At 45.7% G+C, this 18,307-nt stretch overlaps 1 protein-coding gene across 1 annotated transcript; it reads left to right on the forward strand.

Moving 5' to 3' along the window:
- Positions 1-263: 263 nt before the first annotated feature.
- hdlbpb (high density lipoprotein binding protein b) lies at positions 264-17,451 on the forward strand. The gene is made up of 28 exons (XM_085759674.1): positions 264-390; positions 2,382-2,461; positions 3,706-3,807; positions 4,060-4,211; positions 4,524-4,739; positions 5,640-5,846; positions 5,976-6,191; positions 7,468-7,674; positions 7,769-7,876; positions 8,209-8,313; positions 9,300-9,378; positions 9,529-9,668; positions 9,761-9,865; positions 9,972-10,085; positions 10,270-10,356; positions 10,464-10,595; positions 11,077-11,295; positions 11,981-12,202; positions 12,291-12,509; positions 12,750-12,891; positions 13,349-13,476; positions 13,584-13,688; positions 13,821-13,955; positions 14,485-14,628; positions 14,737-14,916; positions 15,015-15,131; positions 15,227-15,385; positions 15,997-17,451. Exons 3-28 carry the CDS (start codon positions 3,732-3,734, stop codon positions 16,087-16,089), a joined length of 3,807 nt encoding a protein of 1,268 aa, XP_085615800.1. The 5' UTR covers positions 264-390; positions 2,382-2,461; positions 3,706-3,731; the 3' UTR covers positions 16,090-17,451.
- The last annotated feature ends 856 nt before the right edge of the window (positions 17,452-18,307 follow it).

Raw genomic sequence — 18,307 nt, forward strand, 5'->3', positions numbered from 1 at the left:
TGATGCTGTGACTCCTGCAGAGCAGAGCAGGCCATCATGAATGAGAAGTAGACCCGGTCAGTTTGATGGACGTGAGACGTTACGGTGCCCGATATCTTCACGCATTCTTTAATCCATCGATTACCGATCAGTAAACCACATCTGGGTCTTTTCCAGCCGAGTGTAGCGGCAGCGCGAGCAGGACGGAGGTAAACACAAGGTGGATCTATTTGACTTGGATGTTCCTGTTGCGCAGGATACTGCGGCATTTGCTTTATACTCTTGTGAGCCGCAGTGCATCCTCGTATCAATGCGCCGGCAGAGGAAATGCTCGTAGACCAATCACATCTGTGTTTACACCATCACCTGTCAAACACACACACACCCTCTGCTATATTTTCTCTCTGAAAGGTAGGACTGCTCTATTTGTTTTTTGTTTTTTATATTTATCTTCGCTCTTATCTTATCTAAATGTAAACATTGTGTGGGGGGGAAGCCGGGCTGCGGAGGAAAGCCGGCTCGGCGGTGTAGCGAGTAACGGCCGCCGGGGTTAGCAGGGTTAGCGCCCCCGGAGCTAACGAGCTGCTGGAGCCCGGCTTGTGTGTGTGTGTGTGTGTGTGTTTTTTTAGCCGATTATCAGAAAGTCCTTGCGCCCTAATCATCTCCGGCTGAGGTCGGAGCCTATAGTGATGCGTGCTAGCTTAGCTTAGCGAACACGGCTCCTCACTATTGTTTGAAAAAAAAAGAAAAGAAAAAAGAAAGCTCCTTGTGGCTTGTGTTGTTTCCATCGTTAGCAGGAGGATGAGTTAGCCTCCGAGCTAACAGCAGCAGCAGCAGCAGCAGCCATGCAGCGCTGCCTCCTCCTCCTCCTCCAGCTTAGCCGTGAAACACACGGCTCGGCCGGAGAGAGCAGCAGCGTTCATCGGGCTCCTTCACAGCCTGCGACCGGGCACGGCTGCTGGATTAACCTCGCCGGCTATAATTCGTGTTTATTTGGTGCCAAACTGGGCAACACGGCGGTATTGATATTGATGGGCTCAGTCGCTGCCAAGCTGCAGTGAAGCCAGCAGCCAGTGGTGGTCTCTTTGTTTGCCTCAAGTTTCTCGCCTTTATTTGGATTCATGTGCAAATTACGGGCAAACTATCTAACACTGTGGTGTGTGGCGGATGGGGGGTGCGATCCTCCACGATTGCAGACTTTTTTTTTGACTATTAGTTCCTCAATGGTGGAAGAGGAATTGAAAGCCATCATATGTATAAATTGCAAAACACAGACAGCCTGAGAATATCTTAAAACAACAACCAAATACATGCATAAAAATCCTCTAAAATACACTTAAAGTAGGAAAATGAAAGCAGGTGATGCTGTATGCAGAAGCTGCTACTCCTTTTCAGCATAATGCAATAATTATGGACTCATAAATTTGATTGAATATTGTCTGGAAAGAAGATTAATGATGATTGTTGGTTGTTTTTTTTAAACTAAATGTGCATAAGACCGAAATAAACTACTACTACTACCTTGTAGTTACACTCACTATGTGGAAGTAGGCTTTTACTGATGTATTAGGTGGAGCTAATATTAGTCTTTTTGCTGTACATAAGAGATTGTGTTTGCAGCACAGTCTTCTCCTGCATAGTAAGTAGCAGCCATATGTGGAGTAAAGAGCACTTACAGTATATTTGCCCCTGAAATGTAGTGATGTAGAAGTCGAAAGTAGCTCTAAGTGTATAATACCTGGGTTAATGTGCTCATTTTATTCCACCACTGCTCCCGTCGAACCTTTTCACTCTTTTGTTTTCACTGCAGCAGCTATAAGATTATTTTAATGTGCCCTTTTCAGCCTGTTTATCGCTGCAACACATCAGTTTGTTCCACCTCCTCACTGAAGAAAATTATAAATAAAGGCAATAGTGATAACAGGTTTTCAAATAGGAGACAAATCAGAGCATCAAATATGAATATTATGATTTGAATCTGTCTTCCTGATTGTTTTTATATGTGTTTTCTCCAAATTGTAGCTGGAATATTTTCTCTCTATGGAGCTTGAAGCGCTACACTACAATTTAAACCAAATTTCAATCATTGTAGAGATTTGTTATACAGATAGCAAAAGAGTGGCACTTTTTCTTAACTCTCCAAAATGCAGTAAAAAGTCAAATCATGTGGTCATGAGTTGAATTTGTAAAACTATAAAGGAGGGACCAGTGGCGGAGAGATGAGGAAGAGGAGAGGGGAGGGGAGGGAGCAGGAGGAGAGTGAATCAGACCAGACAGTACAAGGTGCAGTGCAGTGTGGGTGTCTACAGTATTAACCCAGGCTCGGAGCTGTGGAGCTTTTATGATTTACAGTGTTCACTCTTAGTCATTTCTTTCTTTTTTCTTTCCTGCTGTGCATCCAGGAGCTGAAACACACACTCACACTGAAGCGCCTACGGTAGCCGCTAACTGGACGGACTCTCTGGCAATTGACCTTTTGCAGGTAAGGTTTATGCAGTGCAGGTAGATTAAAGCTAACTCTGCCTGAGCTCAGAGTCCGTACACTGTGTTTCTATCTATCAATCTATTGTTATTATCCTTTAAGAAGTGTCTTGTTCTTTTTTTTTGTACTGCAGTACATTTTAGGAAGGGGTCAGGCAGCATCTTTAAAGGCAGGAACAAATTTCACGTGCTGCTTATGATCTGAATACACACTGGGAGCAAATAGTAACGATTCAGGAGAAACAGGCCTACTGGGACTTTTCACAGATTTTTAGATAATAAGACAAAGTCACTTGTGTGCTCAGCCAGAAACATCCCACAGCAGATCCACAGATGAATTTGCATGGCTGTTTATGAATGAGAAAAACATCTTTGCTATAAATATATTCCAAAAAAACGAAGCATTTTCAAACATTACTACAGTTTAATGGGAGGAAACAGGAAAACAAGTGAGAGATGGAAGATATCACGTTTGATTTCCTTCATCTACTGTTAATTGGAGCCTAGTTGTCATGAGGGTCTTATAAATATGTGCTTTTAAACTTTCAATAGCTTTTTTTTATCAGTAGCCGTTCTCCAGAAATCACAGGGCCGTCTTTGTTTTCCTGAAATTGGTCTCGCAGTCAGTGGAGCAGTGCAAAGATCAGCAGATTTATTTTTTTGGGATTGTTTTGCTCAACATGATCGGGAACGACTTGTTTGTGCCGCCGTAGTAACATGAAGCTGAGATCCTGTGATGCTGCACCACGAGGAATGTGAGCAGCAGTTGTTGTGGTTTTTTTTTGGTCCAGGAGGAGGAGGAGGAGGAGGAGGAGGAGGACGGCTCCTGGAGTGTGACTTGTGATAACCCCCACCCACCCCCCCAGCCCCGGCCGTCCTCCGAGGCTTAGTACCGCTGTGTGTTTGTCTGAGGCTTGTAAGGTGTTAATTGGAGCACAGCTCAGGTGAAGGGTGCTGCATCGGTGCACTGTAGCAATGCCACAGAGGCAGCGCCGATCCACTGGGGTTTGTGGAAAAGCAAGACTGGAGAATATAAAACAGTGTATCCAAAGGAGAGGAGAAGATCATGAGAGAGACAACTTCAAAAAAAGAAAAAAGGTTCAGTCAGTGTTTTCAGTGACTTTGTGCCAGTCAGTATTTAAATGAATAAGACATTTCCAGGCACATAAAGCGGGTAACCTCCTCCTCAGAGATTATAGGGTTTGATTTATTCATATTTTTGCACTCTGTCCCTCCCTCCCTCAGTGGAATAGCGGAATAAGTCTTGAACCATGAGCTCAGTGGCAGTGTTGACCCCGGAGAGCTTTGCGGAGCATCGCAGTGGCCTCAAGGACCAGGAGATTACAGGTAACCTGCATCTGCTTGTATGTTTTTAAACGAGTTCCTGAGGATTTATTTTCAGACTGTGGTTGTCCACCTATCAGCTGGAGAGAAACAGATTTAGATTTTCTCCTCCTGCCTTTTTTATGCGTGTGCAGCACATTTTCTCTGGCCTCTCTCTTTTCAGTTTAATCTTCTTGTATTCATACTGTCTCCTCTCTCTCTCTCTTTCCATCCTCACCTGTATTTTAACCCTTGTTTCTCTTGTGGGGGGTACAGGCTGCGTCCCGGAGGATGAGGCCTACATCCCCACCTACCTGGAGGCCTTCCCTCCGTTGCCGGAGAAGGGAGCACCAGGGGAGAAGGCCGGGGAGCCGGCGTCGGCGTGGGGCAGCAAGATCAGGCCCATCAAAGCCTCTGTCATCACACAGGTCAAACAGACACACAAACAGGCACTCATTCATTACAATCACACATGTTAAAAACATTATAAATGAGTGCATTCATATGTTGAAGCAAGAGGAGAAGTTTGCATCGCCTGTGAACGGTTTCTGATATGCAAACCGTCGGCTGTCTATGCAAAAAGAATGAAATTATTCCTCAAAATAACAATAATGTTTCTGCCCCGAGCCATTTTAGTACCGGTAAAGCAGCTTGATAAGTTCCACCTGCTCAGGGAAAATAATCAAATGAGGCTCGTCTGAAATCTGAACCTGGTCTCTCCTCCCCCTCCCCCTCCCCAGGTGTTCCACGTGCCCCTGGAGGAGCGTCGCTACAAGGACAACAGCCAGTTCGGGGAGGGCGAGGAGGCCAAAGTGTGCCTGGACATCATGCAGCGGACGGGGGCCCACATCGAGCTGTCCCTGGCTAAAGACCAGGGCCTGTCCATCATGGTCACCGGCAAACTGGACTCCGTCATGAAGGCTCGCAAGGAGATCGTGGCTCGTCTGCAGACACAGGTACGTTCACTGGATTTACGTAAAACGCCTTATTTGTGTAGTGCTGAGTTCATGGCTGGGGTTGTTTTCTGGACTGGATCAGTCTTTCTGCTGACATAAGCTCAATATATCTGATGAGATGAGAAAGGAAATGTGAAACTTGCATCAATGCAGCAGCTCTACGCTTAGAAAAGTTTACTCAGTTCAATAGAGCAGATGGTTTCACGTTTGTTTTACACTTACAGGCAGACATAAGGTTGTCGCCACGAGGGGAAGTACTGCAACAACTTGTAAAAGCCTTGTTCAGCATTTTGTATCTCGGTACACTTTCTGACACCGTATTGGTAAAAGGTGCGGAACAGTTTCGTATTTGCAGAGATGTTAAATTCTTCTTTTACCTCGTCAGCTCTTTTATTTTATTTAATTTATTTTTTTAATCCAACCTGACAAAACGTAATCACTGAGCTGAAGATTTTGGAGATAGCTCAATCCATAGTTACACAATGATCGTTGGTATTAGCTGCACATAATAACTACTCACTGTGCAGTCGGGTCAGTTTAGGACAAAAAGTTGAGCGGAAAATTGACCGTCAGCTCCCAAGGGGGGCTTTTCCGGGCTTCAGCAGCAAACATGCTGATTTCCACTTCAATTTGCTGCACTGAGGTCCAACTCTTTAGCTGAGCTGCAGTTATTGATACAACAGCACAGAAAAAAACCCACTCTGTCCTCTTCACAAAGTCGAACACCTCTGTTTTTGTTTACACACCGAGAGATGCACTGAATCTGAAGCTGCTGCATCAACAGTTGCAGGTTTTATGGATATATCGAACTTTAATTTATCAGCAGAGGTTCATATGATGCTAATAAAATCAGCTCAGTCAACACATCACGCCTTCGTTTCTCCCCCGACGTCTCCCCAGGCCTCGGCGACGGTGGCCATCCCCAAGGAGCACCATCGCTTTGTCATCGGTAAGAACGGCGAGAAGCTGCAGGAGCTGGAGCTGAAGACGGCCACCAAGATCGCTATTCCACGTCCCGACGACACGAGCGCCAACATCCGCATCACCGGCACCAAGGAGGGAATCGAGAAGGCTCGCCACGAGATCCTCCTCATCTCTGCTGAACAGGTGAGTCGGAGTGGCGGTGGAAGAAAAGCAGAGACTTGTTGATACAGTATGAAGCCTCTTTCTGTATCTTTGAAAAACAATATTTACAAACACCACTGTTTGTTCAACTCTTCTTCCTCATCTCTCCAGGACAAGCGGGCGGTGGAGCGTCTGTCTCTGGAGAAGGCTTTCCACCCCTTCATCGCCGGTGCCCACAACCGCCTGGTGCAGGAGCTGAGCCAGGAGACGGGCGCCCGCATCAGCATCCCTCCGCCCAGCCTGCCCAAGGACGAGATCGTCATCACCGGGGAGAAGGAGGCCGTCGCCCTGGCGGTCAACCGCATCCGAGCCATCTACGACGACAAGGTACGTTTGATCAGGGAGAACAGAGATCAAACAATCCCAGTTACATCTGACTCAACCTGGTGTTTTATTGAGGGTAGAATTGATTTGTTTTATTTAATTGATCAGTTTCATTTTGAATCCAGAGCTTTGGTCTCACTCGTCTACACATTCACTCTCTCCAGTGTCTGGAAATGCCAAATTAAACTTTAAAAACTTAATGTTGTATCATCATATATCTTCTTCTTTCTGCTTTCTTTTTTGTTCCTGTCTTTTCTCCACATATTTGTTAGCACAAGTGCTAAAAATATACAAAATGATATTTTTTTAAATCATAAATGTAAAGTGTGTACAAATATGTCAGTGGAAGCATAGAAAGAAAAACAAGAATGAAACAAGGAGCCAAATCAAATATAAAAATTAAAAAACGGTTAAGAGTTGAACACGTGAGACAAGTCTCGCTTGTTTGTTTACATTCCCTCCTGCTCATGCTTCATTCAGCCGTCTTGTGTTTTGCTCAGTAAGTCATGCCAACTCTCATTGTGCTACACTCACGCCGTCATGTCAGGCACTCAGCCATGTGTGCTGCTGTTACCCAGAAAGCCTTGCTGTGAGCGAACAGGTTTGCGTCTAAACGGCAGAACGCACACGTCAGATAGAAACGTCTGCGGTTTCACCACAGTCTCACTTTTTACCACGACGGCCGAGATCTTAAAACGTCATCTGCAACGAAAGCTCTTTGGTGCAGTCAGACAACCTGTTATCTCTGTCACAGGCCACTACAAGAGATGGACAGATGAAACATGGAGAGGAAGTGTGTGTTTGTGTGTCTGTTTGTGTGCTTGTGTGTGTGTGTGTGTGTGTGTGTGTGTGTGTAGCAGATGAGTGCTGGTGATAGGCAAGCCGGAGATAATGTGGAGAGAAAATTGGATTTTGCCAGAGAACAACAGGATGAGAATGCTAATGTGATTTAGTGCATATGTATGAGAGGCAAAAAACAAATTCTCTGCAGTCTTCTTGCTTTTGAATCTCTCTCAGTCTCTCTGCTCTTGCTCTCTTCTCATCCTTTATTTCCTCTTGTCTTTCTGCTTTTAAATCCACCTTCTTCTTTTTCTGCTCTCTCTGCTCCGTCCTTCCTGTTTCCTGTCTCACGCTTCTCTCTCTGTCTCTTGTTGTATATTCTCATCCATCCTCAATCTCCCCCAGTTTCCTCCAGCTGCACGTCCTCTCACCATGGATGTTTGTTTAATTTTTTTTTTTTTCCTGTGTCTTAACAATCTTGTCCTCGCCCACCCTGCAGAAGAGGAAGACCACCACCATCTCTGTGGAGGTGAAGAAGTCTCAGCACAAGTACATCATAGGTCCAAAGGGCAACACCCTGCAGGAGATCCTGGAGACCACGGGGGTGTCGGTGGAGATGCCCCCTCTGGACTCCGGGTCGGAGACCATCATCCTCCGGGGCGAGCCCGACAAGCTGGGGCCAGCGCTCACACAGGTCTACGCCAAGGTGAGGAGGAGAGGAGAGGAAAATAAAAGGGGAAAGTCTTGATGTCGCTCGTATGGAATAAATCTTTAATAACAGGTTTTTGGTCCCGGCGCAGGCGAAGAGCGTGATGGTGGTGGAGGTGACAGCGCCGGCCTGGCTGCACCGCTTCATCATCGGCAAGAAGGGACAGAACATCGGGCGGATCACACAGCAGCTACCCCGGGTGAGGAGAGAGTAGTGGAGGAGGAGGAGGAGGAGGAGGAGGGAGAGGGAGAGGAAAGAGATAAAACACAAATCCCACGTCAGCAGAATATCAGTGTGTGGCATCTTTTCTGCATCTCAGAAAATGGGACCAGGTAAAACAGAAAACAATGAGAAGGTCTCACATAGGAGGTAAAAAGTGACAGCAGAGCGGCGGAGGCTTGTTTTAACGTGGACTGAGATGTGTTTGATCGCCGTGACACTGAGGAGGAGGATCGACAGAACGGTGGGGGGGAAGGAGAGAGAGAGAGACGGGTCTTTGATCGGTGCGTCTTCATTTTTGTGTGCATGCAGGTTCACATCGAGTTTACAGACGGCGAGGAGCGCATCAGCCTGGAGGGGCCGACAGAGGAGGTGGAGCAGGCTCAGGCCCAGATCCAGGAGATCATCAAAGACCTGGTCAGCACACACACACACACACACACACACACACACACACACACACACAACAAATAGATAGCTTCATTAATGATGACTTGGAGAGTGGAGCTAAAGCTGAGAGTGTTTTTCACTGGTGTTATTCTAAAGACAGATTCAACTCCCTTACAATCATACACCATACACCAGTCATACACCAATTACAGAGGAACTATGCAGGATTTGTAGCTTAACTATGCTACATTTTTAACTCAATTAAACAGCTTTGGAGTAATTGTGATGGTTTAATAAATGGCGGGGTGTAGTGGCTCAGGTGGTAGAGCGGGTCGTCCAATGATCAGAGGGTTGGCGGTTCGAATTCCGCTCTGTCCCGGTTGCTGCTGTAGGGTCCTTGGGCAAGACACCTTACCCACCTTGCTCCTGATGGGTCGTAGTTCGCGCCTTGCATGGCAGCTTCCGCCATCAGTGTGTGAATGTGTGTGTGAATGGGTGAATGTGATGTACTGTAAAGCGCTTTGGGTATCGTTTCAGGTATAGTAAAGCGCTATATAAATACAAGACCATTTACCATTTACCATTTACCAAATATACACATTGTAACATCATATATGATATATAACGTTATCTACCACTGCATTGTTTGATTTCTCGCCGGTTCCGTTGTAAACAAATGCACATGGCCAGGTTAGCAAAACAGCGGAAAAGCGACCGGACCTACATAGCTCCTCTTTAAGGTGCCTAGCCTATAAGACACAGATTTCATACTCTTAGCCAGCAAACTCTGCAGAGGACAAACACAACCAAACAAAACCAAACCACATAAATGGTACATTGCAAGTAGAATTCTTCCTTAATTTCCAAGCAATTTCCAAGAGGTCTTAACTATCGCTACTTTTTATGAAAGTAGCGATAGTAAAGACCTCTTCTCTGAAAAACCACTCCAACCCAACCTCATCATCATCAGTCCAAAACAACTTACAAATCTTAAATCTTCCTCTATCTCTCAGCTGGTGCGGATGGACTACACTGAGGTCATCATAGACCAGCGTTTCCACAGACACCTCATTGGAAAGAACGGCGCCAACAGTGAGTGAACTTCTTCCACCGCTGCTTCTTTTTTCCACCAGGAAAAAGTGGCCAGTACAGGATTTGTTTTTAATCAAATGTGATCAATCGGAGCGCAGCGCCTTTCTCTTCCTGCTCACGTCTCCCTCCTCCTCCTCCTCCTCCCTGCAGTCAATCGGATCAAGGAGCAGTACAAAGTGTCAGTACGAATCCCTCAGGACTCGGAGCGGAGCGGTCTGGTCCGGATCGAAGGAGACCCTAAAGGAGTCCAGCTGGCACGAAGGGAACTCATAGAGATGGTCCAGAGGATGGTGAGGATCGTTTCAAAGTTTAGGGTCTGTTCAGACATAAAGCAGATAAACATTTATAATTTATTACTCTCTCACTTTTCTCCTGTTTCCAGGAGAACGAGCGAACCAAAGACCTGATCGTGGAGCAGAAGTTTCATCGGACAATCATCGGCCAGAAGGGAGAAAAGATTAAAGAAGTTCGAGATAAGTTCCCTGAGGTGAATGTTCTGTTCCTTCCTGTACTTTATTCAACCTTATAGTCATAATAAAAGTAATAAAACAGTTGTAATTTAATTTGACGAGCATCATCTCATCCTCCTCCAGGTCATCATTAACTTCCCTGACCCGGCGCAGAAGAGTGACATCGTCCAGCTCAGAGGGCCGAAGAACGAGGTGGAGAAATGTGCCAAGTTCCTCCAGAAGATCATCGCTGACCTGGTACGACCCTTCACTTCCTGTCTCTGTCTCTGTCTCTGTCTCTGTCTCTGCCTCTGTCTCTGTCTCTGTCTCTGTCTCTGTCTCTGTCTCTGTCTCTGTCTCTGCCTCTGTCTCTGTCTCTGTCTCTGTCTCTGTCTGTCCCCGTGTCTCTGCCCTTGACTCCAACAGCTGTCTGTCTTTGCAGATCGAGAACAGCTTCTCGCTCTCGGTTCCCATCTTCAAGCAGTTTCACAAAAACATCATCGGTAAGGGCGGCGCCAACATCAAAAAGGTGAGACTTTGAAGCGGATCTTTGTGGATTTGATCAAATCCTCTTTTAATGACTTGGATTATTAAAAAGCTGTGTGGTGATGACACTTGTTGTTTTTATTCCACCAGATCCGTGAGGAGACCAACACTAAGATCGACCTCCCGACAGAGAACAGTAACTCAGAGATGATCGTCATCACGGGCAAGAAGAACAACTGTGAGGCGGCAAGAGAACGAATCCTCGCCATCCAGAGAGAACTGGTGAGAGGAGTTCGACGGCTGCTGTTTGTCAATTGAGCTTCTTTCAGGAACACTTTAACTTGTTTTCTTTCCTTCATGTTCCCAGTTTTCCAATTAACATATTAAGTACTTAGATTTTTTTCCTGAGCTTTTGGAGTGGAAAATGGAAATTACTCTGTTGTCATCCGTCTGAAGCTTTGGTAACACAGAAGGAAGTGAGCTAACTCCGATGACAAGAGGAACTACTTAGATCTGCTATGGAAGGCCATGAGATTGTAGTTAAAAGCTCTGGAAAGGGACACTCTTCGGCTTCAGGGATAATTAGCCAGTCACTCCACATATCTCTGGTTTTAATTCAGCTTCGTCTTCATCGCTCTCTCTTTCACTACTTCTTCATTTCTTCACTCTTTCTGTCTGGACAAATTAAAGATTATGTTGCTGACAAATCCTGTTGTCTGTCAGAGTAACTCCTGATCTTCTGACCCGTGTCTTCGTCCATCAGGCCAACATCAAGGAGGCAGAGGTTGCCATCCCCGCCAAACTGCACAACTCTCTGATCGGCTCCAAAGGCTGCCTGGTGCGCTCCATCATGGAGGACTGCGGCGGCGTCCACATCCACTTCCCCTCGGAGGGCTCCGGCTCGGACAAGGTCACCATCAGAGGCCCCGCTGGAGAAGTGGAGAAGGCCAAGAAACAGCTGCTGCAGCTGGCTGAGGAGAAGGTGGGTGGGGGTGGGCAGAGAGGTGTGGATACAAAGAGAGTGAGGTCTCAATTTATGGTGAAAAATGATGCAATAATTTAAGTGTGGTGTTAAAGCAAAGCCCAAACATAACCCGTTATATAAGGAGGTAATCTCTACAAGGTACAGGAACATGGACGGGTGAAGAATGAGAGTGTGTAAATGTGTGTATGTGATTTTGATTTTGTGTGCATATATATATTTAGGTGCTGGCTGGTGCATATTTACATGTACATATGTGTGTGTGTATGTGACTGTATATGGGTTGTATGAGTTGTTGTATATAGATGCATATTGTCTGAATATGAATGTATATAGGTCTGTACGTGGGTGAATGTAGGTTTTGAATAGATTTCTATATATATCTATATTTTTAATATATATACAAGGGGATTATGGTATATATGTTTTTTACTTCTTCCAACTCCCCTTTGAGTATGTTAAGACTGTTGATGAATATCATTTATTCATTTTATTTGTTCTATAACTATTTGTTTTTTTCTGTGTTAATTTGTTGTTTGCTTTGTCTTCTGTCAGTTTCTTTTATACTACTTTACATGTTCATAATAAAGGCTTAATAATAAAGTGAGCCGCTATGAAGAGAAATGAAGGAGATGGCAAATCCTCACATCCTCTTCCTGTCCTCTTTCCTTTCTGTCGTTTGCAGCAAGTCAACAACTTCACAGCCGAGCTGCAGGCAAAACCAGAATACCATAAATTCTTGATTGGCCGCGGAGGGGCGAATATCCGCCGCGTGCGGGACAAGACGGGGGCTCGGATCATCTTCCCGTCGCCGGACGACACGGAGCAGGAGCTGATCACCATCGTGGGGAAAGAGGAAGCGGTTCGTCTGGCTCAGAAGGAGCTGGAGAGTCTGGTCAAAAACCTGGTAAGCACACCGGCCGCGGCAGCTTTCCGAAGACGTCCAGTAATTAAAGGCCGCGGTTAATTCCTCCTCTGTTCCCTCCGTTTCCCAGGACGACGTGGTGGAGGACAGCATGGTCGTGGACGTCCGTCACCACCGCTACTTTGTGTGCCGGAGAGGCCAGGTGCTGCGGGAGCTGGCCGAGGAGTACGGCGGCGTGGCGGTGAGCTTCCCTCGCACCGGGGCCAACAGCCAGCGGGTCACTCTGAAGGGAGCCAAGGACTGCGTGGAGGCCGCCAAGAAACGCATCCAGGAGATCATCGAGGACCTGGTGAGACGCTGGAGAGAAAAAAATAACAATCTCTGCTTTTATATGTGTTTTTGCTCATTGTATCATTTTGACTGCACAGCATTTTAGTGTAGCGACGGTAACCAACCGACTCGTGTTTTGCTCAGTGGTTTTCTGCATCCAGAACTAAGTGATGGAGCACAGTCTCCTGCACACGATCTGTGTTGATCTGTGCCCTCGGTGCCATGGTAACCCAGCTGTCTCCTCTCTCTTCCCGAGCAGGAGTCCCAGGTGAGCGTGGAGGTGGCCATCCCTCAGCGATACCACCGTGCCATCATGGGGCCCAAAGGCTGCCGCATCCAGCACATCACCAGGGAGCACGAGGTTCAAATCAAGTTCCCCGAGAGAGATGACAGCGCCTCAGGTCAGAAACACAACACACACGCACACACAACAAAAAAAGCGTCGCTGCAGCTGTGCGACTAAAACGGCAGCACAAAGAGACAGAGCCGACACCAGAGGATGTAAACTAGAGATTAGAAAGTAGCACCTGCTAACAGATAGATGCTGCTGTCAGAAATATATACACACAGTTGTTTTTTAAAAAGGAAACATACAAACCAAATAATGCCTTTTTTTCCTTTTACATTTTATTTATAGATAATTTTCATATTTTAGTGCAGAGATTGAAAAGTTCCAATTCAAGGTCCAGGGGTGATCTGTATATGCAGAAGACAAAATACCAAACACAACACATCATAAATATTCTCACATTCGTTTTTTCCCCCAGTTCTTTTTGAAGTCTGATCAAGTAAATCATTTGCTCTAGGACACAATACAATACAATATTCAAAGTGTGTCTTTGCATTATAAATCTACAGGTCAGGAGCCTCCACCGCAGGAGAACGGTGAGGTCAGTCCCGAGGCGGAGTTTGTCCCCCGCAAGTGTGACATCATCACTATCTCTGGAAGGGCAGAAAAGTGCGAGCCAGCTAAAGCCGCCTTGCTGGTAGGCGTCATGTTTCTCCCCCGCCTTCGGTGACAGATGTGATTCTGTTTTGTCATTTATTTCCTCTTCATGCCAACAACCATCTCGTCTGTGCCTCCCCGCCTCAGGCGCTGGTGCCCATAACGGAGGATGTGGAGGTGTCGTACGAGCTGCACCGCTACATCATCGGCCAGAAGGGCAGCGGCATCAGGAAGATGATGGAGGAGTACGAGGTCAGCAGACGATCTGCCGCCACCTTCTGGCCAACAGAGAGAATTCACATCTTCAGGTTAAAAAAGGCCCCACTGCGTTTCCAAGTCCTAATTCCTGTTCTGTGTGTGTGTTTTTTTTCTTTCCGTGTGCAGGTGAACATCTGGGTGCCGCAGCCTGAGAAGCAGCTGGATGTGATCAAGGTGACGGGTCTGGTGGCCAACGTGGACCGAGCCAAACTGGGTCTGGCAGAGAGGGTCAAAGAACTGCAGGCCGAGCAGGAGGACAGGGTAAACGCACCTTGTTACACGTTACGTCTCCGTCTCACACAGTATCCCAGTGTCCAAAGGGTCAGAGATGAACATTATAACAGGCTTTTCAGAATTGGATTAATAAATAGCAATATAAGTTGGATTTTTATACTAAAAACGTAAGGCAATTAGTCAAACAAGGCATGATTTTTTCATTTGGCAGGTGAAAAATATGTTTGGTCGGTAAATTTTTGGAGGTCACTAGCCAATGGCCAATGAGGTAAAAAGTTAACTTCACACCCTGCCTAAGTAGTCGCCTTTATTATTTATCTATGTTTTTTTTTACATTTTATTTACTGTTTTTTTTTCTGTATCCCAAACGTATTTTTCCAGGAATTCTTGTGACTTCTGTTATTGTGTCTGACCTTACCCTTTGTGTCTTCTGTATGTTGTACCATTTGAGCTACAAATGGTACAACATACTTTCTTTCTTCTTTAATAAAAATTTAAATTACGAAAAAATAAATAAATAAAAAGAGATGAACCTTTGTGCTTTGCGTCCTCCCAGGCCCTGCGCAGCTTCAAGGTCACCATGTCGGTGGATCCAAAGTTTCACCCCAAGATCATCGGGCGCAAGGGAGCGGTCATCTCTCAGATCAGAAAAGACCACGACGTCAGCATCCAGTTCCCCGACAAAGGAGACGAGCAGCAGGTTTGGGGAAACCTCTTCCTTTTACTTCTCTCTATCCGCTCGTGATTTTCTTTTTTTCTTTTTTTCCATCTCACTGAATCACTCGTGTTTCCTCCCACCTCCTCCCAGGATCTGATCGTGATCTCCGGGTACGAGCGCAACGTGGAGGAGGCGCGTCAGGCCATCCAGCAGCTGGTGGCCGAGCTGCAGGAGATGGTGAGTCAGGACGTCCACCTGGACCCCCGGACCCACGCTCGCATCATCGGAGCCCGCGGCAAAGCCATCCGAAAGCTGATGGAGGAGTTCAAGGTGAGACGGCGCTCGGTTACACGGTGGCGTCTGCTCTGCACCTGTTGTTGTTTTCCACTTTGTCATAACCACGTCCTCCTCCTGGTGCGTGTTCTCAGGTGGACATCCGGTTCCCTCAGCCCGGTTCTGACGAGCCCGACAAAGTGACTGTGACGGGTCTTCCGGAGACCGTCGACAACGCCATCGACCACCTGCTCAACTTAGAGGAGGAATACGTGAGCGCTCAAACACAGAGAAACACCTCGGTAACACGACAAAGAATAAAAACCAGGCTGTTTTTTAAAGAGGTGTTTTCTTCTCTACCTCTCAGTTGCTCAGCGTGACAGAGACGGAGACCTTGGCGGCGTACATGAAGCCTCCGTCTCGCTACGGAGGGGGAGGAGGAGCAGGAGGCGTGGACGACAGCAGCGGGGGTCCGGCTAAGGGCTTTGTGGTGCGGGACGCCCCCTGGAACGCAGCAGGCAACAAGGTGAGGCCTTTTTAGTTTTAAATACGATGCAGGTGATGTTGTTTGTTGTGACGGTGAATCCAGGGGACACTTGAGGTTTTCTTCTTATCTGAATTGCAGCCTGACTCAGTTTATGGTGATAAATGAAGCGAATAAACCATCCAAATATGATGCCAATATCTTATAGGGATAGTTCAACATTTTGGCAGATTGGCCCATTGGCAATTGGTTGGTTTTGCATGTATTTACCTCTAAAACAACTCTGTCTCGTAACGTTCCGTTATTGTCTCACAGCGTGGTGAATGTGCAGGTCACAACTTGTCCACTAGAGCGTTTTGGAGTTGTTGGATTGTGTATTTGATGAGTTTGATGAGGGAAACCAAGAAATCCCATTAGCCTCCATAGCGTAGCTCTGAGCAGCTTGCGGCTCTGCTCCGTTGCTAAAAATAGCTTGCACCGACAATTAAAGTTAACGAACCTACTGCTATGACTATAGGATTATGGCAATTGGCCAATCTGCCAAAATGTTGAACTATCCCTTTAATATTTTTGAGTGAAATCAGTGCTTTTCCTTGTATCCATGTCACTGTGTGAACTGTCTCAAACTCTTTTGGTCTGTTTCTTTATTCCAGGCTCCTGACATGAGCAGTGCGGAGGATTTCCCTACGTTTGGAACAGGCGTGGCCCCGAAACAAGCGTCGGCCTGGGGGCCCAAGAAGTTCTGAAGCCACCGCTCATGTGGAGGAAAACAAGAAAAAAACAAACAAACCTTCTGTAAAGTAGATGATGAGAGACAAATCTCTAATCAAATTGCTGCTCGCCTTCCTCCCTCCTCCTCCTCCTCCTCCTCCTTAGTGACCTCCCTTTGTCTCTTTCTCTGTAAATCCCCCTTGTACCGACCTCCCACAACCAGCCACAATGAATTCTGGGAGATCGATCCCTTCTTTTTGTCCTTATCTGTCTCTCTTCTTAGTACCTCCACCTCCTCCTTCTCCTTGAGAAGGTGAAAAACAAACAAACAAACGAAAAAAAAAAAAGAACATCGAATGCTCCCTTCATAGGTTCGCTGTCCCGCTCTGCCTCTCGGGTTGCACCACCCCTGCCGATCTCGCTGAAACATTAACGAAACAAAAACAAAAAAAACAACAGTTCCACTTTTTTCACCTCCGACCGCCAAACTCTCCCCACAGAAACAAACCGTCAGTCACCGGAAAACTCTTCAGACGTGGAGTCAGAGGGCGCCGAGGACAAATATCCTCAGCCACCAGGTGTTGATGGTTTATCCAAGTCACAACTTGGATTTTTAAGCTTAAAAAAAAAAGAAAAAAAGATGGCGGCCGGTCTGTGTTTTACTGTGCAAGAAGAGTTTGTAAACAACAGCATCTTTTAAGGTTCTTTTCCTGTGTTTTACTATTAATATTTTTCTTTTTTACGAGGAGGTTTCTTGTTGGCTCACCTTTAATGTGGTGCAGCAGGTGAGGCAATGAGCTGTGTGTGTGTGTGTGTGCGTGTGAGAGCTTGTGTGTGTGTGTGTTGGTGGGTTCAGGAGAGGTTATTCACCCACAAAGTGTTTGTAGACCCCCCCTTCCCCCTTTTCTTTCTGTCAGAGCTGGGAGCAGGAACAGCTGCTGTAGTCGACTCTCTGGAGGTTTCTCTTTCTTTTTAGGTCTCGACCAATCTGATGACGTTGAAGTCCTTGATCGATTGTTTGTAATGAAGGTCGTTTTGTCACAATTTGTTTATTTATTCAAAAAGGAGCCATTTTATTTGAACTACTGTGACCATGTGTGTTTCTTTTTTTTTGTTTTTCTTTTTTTTTTATAAAAGCACTCACTGTAGCTTGATGCTTACAACCTTAAGTTTGGGAGTGAATGTTGTACGTCAGGGTTTTGGATCTCATGTTACCAGTTGTTATGTGTAAGTGTACAAAGAACTTTTGGCTATTTTTTTAAACTGTGGGATTTTTGTTGTTGTTGGTTTCTGGCATATTTGGAAGACTGTATGTATGTATGTATGTATGTATGTATGTTTGTGTGCGCGTGTGGAAGTTAAGATGTATATTTGAATGAAGCTGAACCAAACTTTTACATCGTCTTTGTCCGTTTGTCTCTCTTCTCGGAGCTGCTTCTCAGAGCTCGCGTGGAGGTTTTTAACCCCCTCAGCTCCTCATCAACACTTTGATGGTTCCCGTCAACGTGCTCACAATGCTGCTTCAGATCTGACCTCCCCTTCCTCCCTCAGACAAACAAACAGCTGCAATTTGGTTTCCTCTCGTACAAGTGCTTCACATGTATTCAGTGATATTTTGTAGCAAACACCTTTGTTGTTCCTTATTCCTCATGTCCAGTTCTGAGACTTAAAGCTAAGTGCGTCCTGTTGCTAAACCCAGATTTCAATTCGATAAATCCAAGCTTCACTCCTGGAGTCTTAAAGACGTCGTTGAACACTTTGGGAAATTTGCTTTTTTGCACTCTCTCTCACAATTTCATGCTAAAACACACTGATTATTACATCTTCCCTGTTTTATCTGCTGTTTTATTTGTTCAAAAGCAGAAATGGAGTAATCACAATCTTTGGTTCTACAGGAAATAATGTGTCACTTTTGTGTCAGTGTGTTAACTGTTTTTCTTTGAACAGTTAAAATATTATTTAACAGTTAAATTATTATTTGACCCTTATATATATATATATATTTAACCAGAATCAGAATACCTTTATTGTTCTTGTTATACGTGACTTTATAGATATTTTTACCCAGGTTAGCTGTTTCCCTGCCTTCTCCTGTAATCATTGTAACTCTTAGAGAAGCAAATAAGCCCTGTTTCCCAAAGTGTTGAACTCTTGTTTGAAATGAATCGTACGAGCCAGGAAGAGCTCAGGGTCAGAGTGAACAGCTCAAAGTCAGCGGACATTAAAATAAAAATAACAAAAAAAAGAAAAACT

The sequence above is a fragment of the Trachurus japonicus genome, chromosome 18 (assembly GCF_045865225.1).
Source record: "Trachurus japonicus isolate A0001 chromosome 18, Traja_1.0".
NCBI lineage: Eukaryota > Metazoa > Chordata > Actinopteri > Carangiformes > Carangidae > Trachurus > Trachurus japonicus.

What these genes read in the sequence shown, in the direction of transcription:
- hdlbpb (XM_085759674.1), top strand. Translation starts at nt 3,732, where the DNA reads ATGAGCTCAGTGGCAGTGTTGACCCCGGAGAGCTTTGCGGAGCATCGC. An exon ending in TCACACAGGTCTACGCCAAG is followed by an intron (nt 7,675 to 7,768) that starts GTGAGGAGGAGA and finishes GTCCCGGCGCAG; the next exon opens with GCGAAGAGCGTGATGGTGGT. An exon ending in TGCAGCTGGCTGAGGAGAAG is followed by an intron (nt 11,296 to 11,980) that starts GTGGGTGGGGGT and finishes TGTCGTTTGCAG; the next exon opens with CAAGTCAACAACTTCACAGC.